General features: G+C 48.0%; 1 protein-coding gene and 1 pseudogene across 1 annotated transcript; one reads left to right on the forward strand and one right to left on the reverse strand.

The window, feature by feature from the left end:
* Positions 1 to 14,096, reverse strand: part of LOC8078404 — a 29,064-nt pseudogene extending 14,968 nt beyond the window's left edge.
* Positions 5,549 to 7,563, forward strand: LOC8063682 (UDP-glycosyltransferase 91C1). Its single transcript, XM_002459471.2, has 2 exons — positions 5,549 to 6,285; positions 6,427 to 7,563. Exons 1-2 carry the CDS (start codon positions 5,839 to 5,841, stop codon positions 7,423 to 7,425), a joined length of 1,446 nt encoding a protein of 481 aa, XP_002459516.1. The 5' UTR covers positions 5,549 to 5,838; the 3' UTR covers positions 7,426 to 7,563.

Consider the following 15,119-nt stretch of genomic DNA (forward strand, 5'->3'; position numbering starts at 1 on the left):
ACTAACTAAAAAGAAACTAAAATAGTTTTCCACTAATCACTCAAGAATAGCTAAAATAGTTTTAGCTAACTAAAATTTAGTAAGGAGAACCAAACATCTCTAAGAGATTCGCCAAATCATTTTCTAAAAGTAAATTCGACTATTGTTGAAGGAAAAACATCTCCAATAAACTTTGTAAATGACTCTTCAAATGTAGTAGCTCTTCAAATTTAGTAGCTCTCCATCCCACCTTATTTGCTCTCTACTTTTGGATACCCTACGTCACTAGTCATCCTTTATAGAGTTTGTTGAAGTACTCTGATATTTTCTTGACAAATCTATTTTAGAGAGTAGCTAAATCAGTAATTTTGGCTAATCTCTTGGAGATGGCTCTCAGTCCTCTACTCTTGTGCATTTCGCTCCAAACAATGGCCAGCTCGCTGAGCAGGAGCAGCCATGGCAGAAACCCAGCAGCATGAAGGCGGCGCGTCGTCTCCTCATCATCTGCACGTCGTGGTGTTCCCATGGCTGGCGTTCGGCCACATGATCCCGTTTCTCGAGCTCTCCAAGCGTCTGGCGCGGCGCGGCCACGCCGTCACCTTCATGTCTACGCCGAGGAACGCCGCCAGGGTGGGCGTCGTCCCGCCGGAGCTGTCCGCGTGCCTCCGCGTCGTCGCGCTGGGCCTCCCGGACGGCGCCGAGTCCACCGCCGTCCCGCCCGAGAAGATCGGCCTTTCCAAGAAGGCGTTCGATGGCCTTGCCGCGCCGTTCGCCGACCTCGTCGGGCTGTCCTGCGCCGACGCCGCCGCCGGCGGTGGTAGTGAGGATATCAATATCTTGTGCTCCACTGTAGCCGACAAATTTTGTGACCCGTGTTCCCACAAAAATATCTCGGTTTTCTGAGATTTGTTTACTCCTGTATAAACCGTTAAAATTTAGTTCTAAAATTATTTACTGATCCATCCTCGTCAGTTTTTTTTTTAAATTACAAAGTACAAACACTCACAACATAAGCATACTCATCCCTATAAACACACGCACGTAAATCCTACCTTTATGGGCACATTCGATGGACTGACCTAATAAATCTCGAGATCCACGAAGTTACCATAAACGTTTCGCTGTTGACGGAGACGTCGCCTAACACTAAAAAGAGTAAAGTCTATCACCGGTTCCTAAACTTGTTCGGGGATGTCATTCCGGTCTCTAAACTCGCAAAACGACTATTTAAGTACCTAAACTTGTTCGTTTATGTCATCCTGGTCCTTAAACGTGTAAATCTCTTATATAGGTCCTCAAACTTGTTCAATTGTGTCATCCCGGTCCCTAAACTTATTTTTAAGACTTATCTGGATCAAAACAGGGTGAATCTAAAAACTTTTTCATATGAACTCAAATAAAGATAAACTTTATATCAAAATTGTAGCCAGCAGCACGATATACAACTTTGTAGTTGAAAAGTTTTTAAACTAAAATCATTTAGAGTCTCAAAATTTTTTATAAGATTATAGATTTTGAAATTTAAAATTTAAAATTTAATTTTGTTACACTAAACGACATCAAATAAAAAATATTCAACTACAAAGTTATGGATCACATTGAGGGCTATAACTTTGCTATAAAATTTGTCTTCATTTGAGTTTATATAAAAAAGTTATGAATTTTTTTTAATATAGAGTTTTTAAATCACTTTGTTTTGACCTAGATGAGGCTCAAAACTAAGTTTAGAGACCAGGATGACATAATTGAGTGATTTTTAAGTTTACCGACCGGGATGACACAGGTGAACAAGTGGACCGAAATGACAGAGACGAACAAGTTCGAGGACTTAAACGGACGATTTGTGAGTTTAGGGACCGGTACGACACGACAGTACAAATTTAGGGACTGGGAGTGGACTTTACTCCACTAAAAAAGATCTTATTTTTTTTCTTGCTTAATTTACTGTAGATCGCGGGCGCCATCTTCCTCGTCCTGCTGGTGTCCATCTTGGCGTTTTTGGGCCCGCGACACGTACCCGAAGCACGATGGCTCGGCACGAAGCACGCTATTTTAGCCCGGCACGAGACAACTAGCAGGCTCGGGCTGGCTCGGCACGGTAGAGCAGGCCGTGCCTGGGCCACACCCCAGGCACATGGGCCAGCACGTCACGACCCGAAAAAAGCCATGGGCCTGTTGAAGGCCCGACACCTCATCGAATATGTAGGGCGCACGACACAGCCTTCTCTTTCCTTGGCCGCATGGCCGCATCCGCATGCATGCTACTCTTCCTCTCCTGATGCCTCTCCTCCGTGATGGCGGGAATGCATGATGGACGAGTGGCTCCTCGCGCACTGCAGAGGATGAATGCGTCGGCGGCCATCCACGATGGCTCCTCTCCTCCAGTCCCTCTGCGCTTGGGGTGCGAGGACAACATGCTCGTGCTCTGCCCCACCCAAGCCTCGAGATTCTGCTTCTCTGCGGCTCGCCGAGTCCCCTCCACCACCGGCACTGCCCTTCTCTCTCTGTTCTTTGGATCTGTGTTGTGCCATGGGCCGGCACAGCCTACAGTTTTGGGCATGCTCAACCGTCCGGTCCGACACGAATTCTGGCCTGTAGTGCCATGCTTGGGTTGGTGGTCAGGTACGAGGCCTGGAGAGGCACGGCCTAGTGAGGCATGACATGCCGTGTCGGCCTAACCCCAGCGGGCCGTGCCTGGTCCATGCCCGGGCCAGGCCGGCCCGATGGCCATCTACACATCGACCCACGGTTACCAGGGTCCATTCAGGTTGTGATGGAGTGGATTCAGATTTCATGTGTTTAAGGTCACTCACAATGCAGACTCTATCATAGAGTCTAAAGTTATTTATTACCTCGGACAATGTGGACTTGGAGTCTTATTTTTTCTACCTCTTTTTCAATAAATACGGTGCTACATCAGCAAAATACCATAAATAATATGTAATTAATTGTCTTGGACTCCTTGCATTGGGAGTACCCTAAGAGTCCACCGGGGTATATTTACAGTAGATACGGACTCGATCCATCTAGCCAAAACGAAGAAACCTAGCGAACCTAGTTGAATGGGCCTTTGTCTCCATCTACATCTATCTCCGCTTCGTCTAATCCGACGTCAAACTCCCGGTCGTGCCCTCGTCCCGACGCCCGTGCTATCCCCGCCCCTGCTGCAGCATGAGAATGACGACGGGAGGCGGGAGGCAGAAGAAGGTGGTTGACAATGCAGGCCAATGATGATAGATGAGTTCCATAGCTAATAGTAGCTAACATGTAAAATGCCATCCAACTCAACCCACCCAATTGCTCAAACAAAAAAAAAATGAAATGGCTTCAGCCCTCAAATCAATCATAAAATGTGTTCAACCCAGTCCTTAAAACTAGAATAGATCCAACTCATCCCACATCATTTCTAAACCATATTTTTTGCCTAAATACTCTTTATGCAAAAATATAGGAAACCAAAGATCTCTTTTCTCAATCTGATGAAGTTGCTCTTAGATAGAGATATATACCAATCTCAATGTCCGGATGGCTTGGAGCCATCATGACTAGTTGATGTGAACCCACTAGAGTTTTCGTCCGATCTTTCGATGAGAGGCGCTGGATAACTCGATTAGTGAATGGAGATGACGTTCACGGCCCGACTACAGCCTTCCAAGGCCGCGCCTTAGCAACCGATACACCGCCTCCAATGGCTGTCACGATCTTGTGGAGCGCAACACCCGGCCACTAGGGCACTCGTCCTGCAAGCAATCGAAGAACCAGCAAGAACAAGTAGACAAGTACTAAATTACTAGATGTAAATGAAGGTTTCAAACTCAATCTCTAATGAAGTGGGGTTTCGAAAACAAGAAGACGGGCGGCTGGATCAGCACGCGCGTTTACAAGCAAGTAGCGAAGGCTAAACTTTATCTAATCAAAACCCAGTTGTTCATGGCAGCTCTAGATGTAAATAAATAGAGGGGAGGACGACCAAAGGGGTGCTAGAGTCGTCCTCCAACCCTAGGACGCGTCCCTAATGGACTCAACTTGATACATGGGCCATTGGTCCAAAATAGGGTGACGCAGCACCAAAACAGAAAAAGGTGTCGGCACGAAAACAAGGACTGCGCCCGACTCATAAGCTGCATAGATATGTGGTTGGACCCATTGGAAAGTAGACTTCATGAGCTTTCCAACAAGTATAGGAACGTCCCAGTTGGAGTCCATATGACGCCGTGGTGATCCATACAAGTTAGAGTTATTTTCCAGTCCGAATCCAACTCCCAAAACGTGTTGGGTTTGGACTCTTTGTTTCCTTGCTTTAGAAGCGACGTGGTAACTTGATAGAGGATGTTGTGGAGGCTTGGACCTGACCTCCAACCACCTTTGTTAAGTTATCACTCTTCCCATATGCAATCAGCCCTTGAAGTTGGTGTTGCCTCAAATTCCGAATGCAGTTGAACCTTCCCTTGCTGATCTTGTCCATTATTCCTGAGCAACACGAAAGTGCACGTGTCTCCATTGTTTGAAGGTTGAGTTGACGGGCACGAGCACGAGTAAGAGAACCAACTGGTGTAGGTGCGGATATATCGATGGTGTTGATGTCCTCATCATCGCGTCTGGTTCCATGCTAACCTGCAAGGGAGAGATTATGAAGGTAAGGGGTTGTTTGGTTGGCAGCCCTCACACGCTACGCCACATGTGTGGCCGCCATGCCACTTTTATCAGTTGTTTGGTTGAAGAGCCAACTTAGGCGGCCAGAGTTCATGCAGAGCCAAAACTCGCCACATTCTGTGGCGGCCGATTTCCACACCACAAGCTGTGGCGTCGCCACAGTGCACCACACATCAGGTGGCAAATGATGGCTGCCATCCAAATAGTCTCTAAGTGACTAAAAGGTCTTCTCCAAAGTGTCAAGGTGGCCTGCGCCGCCTCAGCTTCCACCTTTGCATCCAACTTTGTTACACCTATAAATGTCTTCGCAATATGTTAGATATGTTTAGTTTGTAGAGGTAACAAGTGTTCTATTGAAAAAATTGTGAAACAGTCACTCAGAGCGAGTGTTCAAGCGGTGGTGAGTGTGTCACGTTTTTGTCATGACCACAACAACCACTAGAGGAGAGAAAAGGGGAATAAGGGTATGCTTGGTTGGTTTCTAATTTTTGCCCAACCAAAATCATGGAAACGTAAAAATTTTAGTCAGCTGTTGGTCCAATGCCAAAGAATCGGGTCAAGCCTAAATTCTGGCTTGGCATGATTTTAGTTGGGCAAGAATTGGAAGCCAACTAAACAGAATGTACGTGCTACTGATGAGAGTGGTTGGCTAGTGCCTAGGAGGCTAGGATCATCTAGGTAGTCTGCATCCAACCAAGATGTTGTGTTTAGCTGATACATGATCGACTTACGATACCATCTTAAACGTATGCATAGATGTCTTATGGACCGCGCCTCAGAGCCATACATCTGCACGGATGGTCCTTGCACAATTTTTTCCCCTATCGCTAGCCTTTTAGGTGGTTCTCGCGTCAGCCTCCGTGGGCGGATAAACACATTGTAAACACAAGTGCGTGTTTCACGATCCAAATAATTAATCTGAGTAGAATAAACCTTTTAATTTGGTGTCAGGTGCATAGTTTTAAATATCCCGCTATAGCTTTTTGAGGCAGAGTGCCGCTATTTGTGTTCATGTATAATTTAGCCGCTATATTCCGCTATAGCCCGATTTAGCTCCGCTATTAGCTGTTTTAGACATGAACCGCTAAACGTCTTAGCTCGCTATTTAAAACATTGTCAGGTGATATCAAATCAGGGTGCTGCCGCACCATTTCATCTGCACTGTCATCTCATCTCATCTCATTTCTCATCTAGAGTGGTGTGGCCATGGACACCCAAGACCAAGAAGCTCTCCACATCGTCGTGTTCCCATGGCTGGCGTTCGGTCACATGATCCCATTCCTGGATCTCTCCAAGCGGCTGGCGCGGCGCGGCCACGCCGTCACCTTCGTCTCCACGCCGAGGAACGCTGCCAGGCTAGGCGCAGTCCCGCCGGAGCTCGCAGCGCGTCTACGCGTCGTCAAGCTTGACCTGCCTGCCGTCGAGGGCCTCCCGGACGGAGCCGAGTCGACGGCCGACGTCCCGCCGGAGAAGGTCGAGCTCCTCAAGAAGGCGTTCGACGGTCTCGCCGCGCCGTTCGAGCGCCTTGTCACCAAGGGCTGTGCCACCGCCGCCGCCGGCGACTCCGAGGTGGCCGCGTTCTCGAAGAAGCCCGACTGGATCATCCTCGACTTCGCTCAAAACTGGATTTGGCCAATCGCTCAAGAACACAAGGTGATAGTGATACTGACTATATCTTTCTATATCATGCTGTTCTTAGCAGAAATTAGAGAGAGATATGTGCTGTCCTGACTAAAAGCTACAGTATTAGTTTTTCTAAATTTCCTTCTTGTACGTCTTCCCTGCCGACGCAAGATCCCGTGCGCCATGTTCCTCATCTTCACAGCAGGCTTCTTGGCCTTCGCCGGCTCGAAGCAGCAGAACGAGGCGCAGCCACGCACGACGACGGAGGACTTCATGGTCCAGCCGCCGTGGATACCGTTCCCGACCACCATGTCCTTCCGCCGCCACGAGGCGGAGTGGATCGCCGCCGCGTACCGGCCCAACGCCTCCGGCGTGTCCGACGTGGACCGCTTCTGGCAGGTGCATCACCCGAGCTGCCGCCTCATCGTCATCCGCAGCTGCCCCGAGGCGGAGCCGCGTCTGTTCCCGCTCCTAACAGACATCTTCGCCAAGCCCGCCGTGCCCGCGAGCCTCCTCCTGCCCGACGACGAGGAAGACGCCCGGGGCGGTGACGACGGGCGGTCCTTCTCTGACGCCATGCGGTGGCTGGACGAGCAGCCGCAGCGGTCGGTCATCTACGTGGCGCTCGGGAGCGAGGCGCCGGTGACGGCGGACCAGGTGCGGGAGCTGGCGTTCGGGCTGGAGCTCTCCGGCGCGCGCTTCCTCTGGGCGGTCCGGCGGCCCGTCGGCCACTCCGGCGAGCTGCTGCCGGACGGTTTCGAGGCCCGCGTGGCGGGGCGCGGGGTGGTGCGCGCCGGGTGGGTGCCGCAGGTGCGCGTGCTGGCGCACGCCGCGGTGGGCGCGTTCCTGACGCACTGCGGCTGGGGCTCCACCGTGGAGAGCCTCTTCCGGTTCGGCCTCCCGCTGGTGATGCTGCCGTTCATAACGGACCAGGGCCTCATCGCGCGAGCCATGGCCGCCAGAGGGGTCGGCGTCGAGGTGCCGAGGGACGACGCTGACGGATCGTTCCGCAGGGACGACGTCGCGGCGGCGGTGCGGCGTGTGATGGCGGAGGATGAGGGCGAGGAGCTCGCGCGCAATGCCAGGGAGATGCAGAAGGTGGTCGGCGACAGGGCAAAGCAAGAGCAGTACGTGGATGAGCTTGTGGACTATTTGCAGCGTTACAAATAAGATTTATTCAGGCATTTCAGTGTTAATGTTGCATGGATAATGTTGTCTCTGAGAATTTGGTTCTTGTATCATTCAGTGTAAATTGGAGAACATTTGTTCTGGAATATTTGCTCCCTTTCTTGAAAGCCATTTGTTTTATTGGTTGGCACATCTTCAATCATACATACATTATTAAAGAGAGTAGTTTTTTTTTTTGAGAGGAAGAGAGTAAGAATTTTAAGCTACTTGCAGTGAACCATTCCAAACTTTGACTATAAAATGGCTCCATCAATTTTTATAATTGATGTGTGCCTTTTCTTCTTAAAATAAAGATCCAGCGCCTCCTATTACTTAGGACAAAGCTACAGAACACCCAAGTGTTCTAGGAGCTCCCCACACGTGATTTCTGGAGTCTTATGCGTATGAAGAGCAGCATGCCGTCTGATCCGGCACCCGGCCGAGCTCGCAGCTCCTTCCTCTCTCCCCTCCGGTGGCGGTGGTGGCGGCCGAGCTTGCAGGCGCCGACAAGGTAGGCATCGACAACCTGTTCGTTTGAACTTATATGTCGAATCTACCAGCCATTCAATAGTGTTTTTTTTATAATAAATCAGCGAATTGTACTTTTAGTTATGGCTTATCAGTCAAGCAAACAGGGCCGCGATCCTCCTCCTCCGGCTGTTGCTCCACAGGAGACGAAGACAACAACGATAGTGGCTTGGGCTCCGGTGAGCTCTTCCCCTCTTTCTTCTTCAACTTAGGGGGTATGGAAGGGGCCGACCGGGGGAGGCAAGCAGGCTAGGCAGTATGAATGGTCGCTGGACGGTTTAACATGGAGCTAACGGTGGTACGGGTGATCGGGCCAGGTCAGGGCGAGAAGGCTCGTCAGAGTTGGAGAAGATAGCGGCAGAGCTCGCTGAAGCTAGAGAAGGTGGCAGCGATGGGGGAGAGGAAGAGGGAGGCCGCCGTGGTTGGCGGCAGGGGCGAAAGGACAAGCAGAAGTGGTAGCGGGACTGGAGGATGAAGAGAAACACTGTGAAGAAAAACAAATAGATTGTGGAGTGGTAAGGAAACACACGAATGGTGGGTGGACAAACTCATTACTTATTGTGAAGAAAAAAGTCGAATGTGGGTGGGAGGAAAACACACGAATGGTAGATGGATAGGCTCATTACTTAATTGGTACCAACATTTAACGTGAATCAATCCTGACCTACTCAGATGCACACATGAGTTGTGCATGCAGCCATCAATTCAGATTCAGATGGAAACAACAGCAAATCAAGTCACCATCGTAGACAGACAGACATGCAATGGCTAGCTAGGTTTTTTTTTTTTGGAAAAGAACAGGAGAGGCAGAAGAGCCCCTACTGAAAATTATTATTAAAGCAACCTAGGAGGTTGCAAAAGTTGCAGCAAATTACAGCAAAACAAAAAAAAGGGAAGCAAAAAAAGGCTAACAAGGGGAGGAGGTGAAGGTACCATTCAGGAGACAAAGAAGGAAACAAAAAAGATTAAAGCAGTTATATATACAATGGCTAGCTAGTTGAGTTCAAACTCTGATCTACGGTAAATGTGTGCTAGCAGTATTGGTGTTCCCATGTCCCATGGTTGCCGTTGGGCCACACCATTGTCATATCTTTCTCCAGATCTCCAAGCGGACGACGCCGACAGAGTCTGACAACTGTTGGCAAACGGCAACGTACAGCTCTTTGAATGTTTGCATATTACAAATGAGGCTAATTATTCAGCTTTATATATTTGCAATTGCTGAGGTCAATCGTTCAGTTGTATTGGAATTACATGTTTGCAACACTTTGGGCTGTTTTTTTCAAAGACCTGGTTGTGTATTTTACCTTGCTTTACCGCGGGGTCAAGGTTACTGTATTCTGCTTACTCAACGGAACTCTTTTGCCATATTTGTATCCACGGGACCAAATGGTGGGTGCTTATAGTAATTTAGTCCGATTTTCTTAAAGAAAGTAAGTGGTAACTATGATCTAATTACGCACCAGCTGAACTATTCTTATAGCCTTAGATATCGGTTATAGGTCTAACTTACGCACTAGGAATGTGAGTGTGTTAGGGCGTCTGTGTGTGGTGTGGGTTGGTGCATGAGTTCAAATATTACAGCTTGTAATCAAAAGTTGAGGCAATAAAAAAAAACAAGATCCGATTGGGACGCATAGGTCACTTTGTAGGGTTTAGATTGCACACGGGCTAGCTTAGGTAACCCAATAGAGAAAGATATAAAATGATGAGGCCGGCCAGTAAATCAATGAGACATATATTTAATGATGATTCTTTGGTCTTTGCCCAAAATATTATAAACACCCGTAGGAAACACACAACGGGAGTGTCGTAGTATCGACAAGGACACCTACTAGAACACTACAAATCTCATCAAAAGAAATACGGGACATCAAGTTAGAAGAGATAGGGTTTGGAGGTAAAAAGTAAATATATATTGATTTTGACGATTTTGTATTGGGGTACCTCTGTCTGTCACGATCCTCTTATATATAGTGAGAGGATTGAAGGAACCGCGACATCTAAGAGGGGATGAATTAGACTACTTAAAAAATATTTTTTTAAAAAAACTATATGGCCTCTAATTTTCCCCTAGTCAAAACATATACAATAAAGAAGCTACCTAGATGTGCAACTAAGGTTTAGCTAGGTGTGCTACTATCTATACCGTAAAAGAGTTATGCAACTTAGCTTCCAATTCTATCAACTAGCCTATCAAACTAAGCTAGAAAAATAAGCACATAAATACGGAAGCTAAAGAGAGTTAGAGATTATAAACTCTTATAGACGATTCCGGTATTTTTATTGAGGTATCGACAAGCTCATGATTTCCCGTAGTTCTCATTGAAGCCCCTTTGCAAGGATGCCTTCACAAAGGCCAAGCTCCCGGTCAGGTAACACCATAGATAGCCCTCGGGCCATCCCCACACACAAGTGGGTTTGGCCTCTCTTGGACAGCTTCTACCATCTTTCCCTTTCCGTCTGGTACATAGTGGCAGAAACCACAAACATGGTTGGTATGACCTCACAGGACTATAAACCCCTCCGAGCATAAAAATGGTGTGTACAAGCACCGAATGAGCAAGAGGTATGTAAACCTCACTAACACTAGACCTAAACCTAGAGCAAGCACGCTTTTAGCTATGGCCTAACTAGTCTAAACACTTCGCAAAGCACCTATATTAATCGCCAAGTGATTTCACTAAGCACTATGATGACAAGAGCACTGGGTCTCAACTCCTTTGGCCCTCAACTCCTACACCCATCAAATGGCCAGCCAAGGGAGTATTTACAGCTCCCAACACGAAAACTAGCCGTTGGTGATGAATCTGCAGCTTTCTACAAAGCACCGGATGATCCGGTACTTACCATCTGATGGTTCGTTTGACACTTTTCTGAGATGATCCGGTGGTCTTAAAGAAGAAGCACCAGACTATGTGGTGCCACTGTTCATTTTAGTTTAGTGAACACTGGATTAATTGTGTGTTGCACCGGATTAATTGTGTGTAGCAATGGATTAATCCGCTGTCCTTTTTTTCCAGCACGACCCACTTTCGTATTTTGGGCATAATTTTTAGCTTCGAACTCCGATTTTGATGATCTTCGACTTTTTTGGAAAGCTAATGAAGATCCCTACAACTCTGAGCTGATATCATGTCAATTTGAGCAGATAAGTCATGAGATAACCAATTTATCCATCCCTTTTGTCTTGGCTTCAATGGCTTGAAATTTGTTTGTGCCTTTACTTCCGGGCTTCTACTTTGTGTCTTGGACTTATAGCATTTCTTGTAGGTCTTTGACATGGCTTTTGATGTCTTGCTTGAGGTGTTGATCATTTGGATAATCACTTTGCTTAATTCTACCTTGCATCCATAGCAAATGTCGTTAGTCCAAGTAATCATGCTAATCATCAAACACTGAAAGACAAACTATATGAGCCATAGGGTCTATTTTCCTTTAGGGGTGGTCTCATACCACTAGAAAATCGTCCCAAGATGTAATCTGCAAGTTTTCCACGAGTTTAGAGGAGTCCGGCTAGAACTATAAAAACTGGGCTCATACGTGGAACATCGTTGGAACTTTCAACGAGAGTCAAAAGTTTAGATATATAGTTCTGACCCTTGAAGCATATGTTGGAACTTCTGATGTGGAGCAACCCTCGCGCAGTGCCCGTCAAAACTACCAACATATGCTGGAACTTTCGACAAAGGAGCAACCACCAGAGACAAGAGTCGTTTTGGACACGTGGGAACTTCCGACACCTCAAGTTCAAATGTAACCTCCCCTGATCTTTTTTCCTGTCAACAGGATGCCAATGAATAACATCGTGGGAATAGCAAATACCAATGCCATGCTCGTAGAAAATGCAAAGTCGGCATTTTCACCACATTTTTGAGGCAGAGATAAGAGATTGACCGAAAATAAAATAAACGGAGCTAAGCTATCCCGAAAACAATAATTTCAACTTCCCCCATCATCAAATGAGCTGGTGCAGGTGGGCATTTTAAGAGTTTGAGGAGGACTTGAATAAGAATCTTATTTGTAGCTCTGCAAATAGTCCACAAGTTCATCCACGTACTGCTCCTGCAGTCCTGCTTTGCCCTGTCGCCGACCACCTTCTGCATCTCCCTGGCATTGCGCGCGAGCTCCACCCCCTCATCCTCCGCCATCACACGCCGCACCACCGCCGCGACGGCGTCCCTACGGAACGATCCATCAGCGTCGTCCCTCGGCACCTCGACGTCGACCGGGGCCTCGCTACCGATCGCCACGTAGATGACCGACTGCTTGGGCTGCTCGTCTAGCCACCGCATGGCGTCAGAGAAGCCGGACCCGTCGTCGTCGTCACCGCCCCCGGCGTCGTCGTCCTCGGGCATGAGGAGGCCCGCGGGAACGACGGGCTTGGTGAAGAGGTCTGTGACAAGCGGGAACAGACGCGGCTCTGCCTCGGGGCAGCTGCGGTGGACGATGAGGCGGCAGCTCGTGTGGTGCAGCTGCCAGAACACGGCTCGAAACTTAAAATTTCCTGACGTTTCAAATTTCCTTGACAGGGTATATATATACCTTGACGGTTTTGAGAACCGACAGGGAAATTAACCTTTTACTTTGTCGGTACCTAACCGTCAAGAAAACTAATTTTCCTGACTGTAACAATACTTTTTTGACATATATACTCTGACGGTTTAATAGTTAACCTGACGGACATCTCCAACAGTTTGGTATATGACTTGCTAAACTTCAAAATTTGAAACATGGAAAAAACGTTCTCCAACAGTTTGCTAAACTTGCTTGCCATCTTGTCCCATTTGCTATCCGTCGGAGCCGTGCGCGTATGCGGCTTGCCATCGCTCGCCCGCGCCTCTCGGAGCAGTCGGAGAATTCCGCGACCTCTTCCCGCACGCTGCGATGGAGGCAGGCCTAGAAGATCTCCTTCCGCTCGCTGCAGTCGCTCTGCAGAACTGGAGCTTGGTGATGAGGTGCTCACGCTCGACGATGAGTTCCTCGATCTGCGCATATGCCTGGCGTAACATCTTCACGAGGCGGTCGTATACGCGGTACCACGCGGGCAGGTAGACGTGGCTCGGAACGGGTGCCGGCACCAGCGGCAGCACTGTCGTCTCTGGCCATGAAATCCGAGGGAGGTGATGGAAGGGAAGGCAGCACTGTCCTCTTTTTTTAATGGAAAGGAAGGCAAATGAAGAGAAGACGTCGTCTCTGGTCAACAACCGATTCGGTGGGCTATCCTCTTTTTTTTATTTGGCAAGTGAGATATAGCAAATTGGTGGAGATGACTTCTTTTCAACTTGGTAAAAAATTATAGCACCTTGCTAAAACACATGATTTGGCAGATGAGAAATAGCAAACTGTTGGAGATGGTGTACTGACAAAGAAATTAAAATAAATTTCCCTGACGCTAGCCCTGACGGTTATTCCTTGACGGTGCACGATTAGAAAAAATATTTTTCTTATTTCCCTGATGGTTTCTATATTTCCCTGACAGTTATGGGGAATTTCAGAATCCAGTAGTGAAGCGGTCCACGTCGGACACTGCCGGAGGCGTTGGGCCGGAACGCGGCGGCGATCCACTCCGCCTCGTGGCGGGAGAAGGTCATGGTAGTCGGGAACGGTATCCACAGCGGCTGGACCATGAACTCCTCCGTCGTCGTGCGTGGCTGCGCCTCGTTCTGCTGCTTCGAGCCGACGACGCCTACCGGGAAGATGAGCAGCATGGCGCACGCGATCTTGTGCTCTTCAGCGATTGGCCAAATCCAGTTTTGAGCGAAGTCGAGGATGATCCGGTCGGGCTACCTCGAGAACGCGGCCGCCTCGGACTCGCCGGCGGCGGCGGCAGCACAGCCCTCGGTGACAAGGCGCTCGAACGGCACGGCGAGACCGTCGAACGCCTTCTTGAGGAGCTCGACCTTCTCCGGCGGGACGTCGGCGGTCGACTCGGCGCCTTCGGGGATTCCCTCGACGGCAGGCAGGTCCAGTCGAGCTTGACGACGCGTAGACGCGCTGCGAGCTCCGGCGGGACTGCGCCCAGCCCGGCAGCGTTCGTCGGCGTGGAGACGAAGGTGACGCTTGGAGAGATCCAGGAATGTCATGTGGCCGAAGGCCAGCCATGGGAACACGACGATGTGGAGAGCTTCTTGGGTTTCCTCCATGGCCAGTCACTGGATAGCTTAGCTTGACAGTGCAGATGAAATAATGGTACAGTAGCTTATTAGCGCCCTGATATAGTGATATGTAAGCACGACAGCAAGGGTTTCTTCTACTCTTTTGATGATATAAAATCGCAGATCGTGATCCACGCATATGAATTATATAATGTGTGGATGTGGAATCTATATCTAAACTGGTGTTAAAAGTTAGTGTAAATTTCACAAACTCACAAGCATTTGAGGATAACAGTCACAAAACGATCAACTATTGTGTCCGTTTATTAGAAGGCACACCAATAATCAGTGTTGTTGTCTAAACCAGCCACTCTTTCTCTTTTTTTTTTCTTTTTTCTTTTTACTTTGAGCCCTTGCACACGTCACTAGGTGCACACGTCAAGTGTCAACCTCACCGTTTCTCCATGCCAATGCCACGTAGCCGCGTCCACTAGATTGTAGGACAAATAAGGATTTATATGGATCTATAGGGCTAATTGTTAGTCAACTAATATTTATATCTAACCTATCTAAACAGAGAACTAATTGGTGGACTAATCTTGTACCCAAATCTCTTGCTATTTAGTGGCTGGTCAACCTCAACTAATTGGACTAGTTTTTAGCCCTGTATAGTGTAGATCAACCCATGGCAAGGGTGAGCACGAGCACGAGCTAGAGTTTAATATAGGAGTAAAATCCACCGCTGGTCCTTGAATTTGGCGGACGGTGTCATCTAGGTCCCTAAACTTCTAAAGTGATCTCTAAACTTTCAAGGTAATCACCACAGTTCCCTAAACTTGGCCGGTGATGTCATTCTAGTCCCTGAACATTTAAAGTAATCACCACAGGTCTCTAAACTTTGCAAGCGGTATCATCCCTATCCAAACATAGTCTAACCTACTCTATAAGCTAACGTGAATCCAACATGTGTCAATTAATCAATCATTATTTATCTCATATTTATCAGAAATATATAAAAGTATTTACATCAATAAAAAACAAATTAAAGTATTAAACTAATTTACAATAACA

This window comes from Sorghum bicolor, chromosome 2, assembly GCF_000003195.3.
Source record: "Sorghum bicolor cultivar BTx623 chromosome 2, Sorghum_bicolor_NCBIv3, whole genome shotgun sequence".
NCBI classification, from domain to species: Eukaryota; Viridiplantae; Streptophyta; class Magnoliopsida; order Poales; family Poaceae; genus Sorghum; species Sorghum bicolor.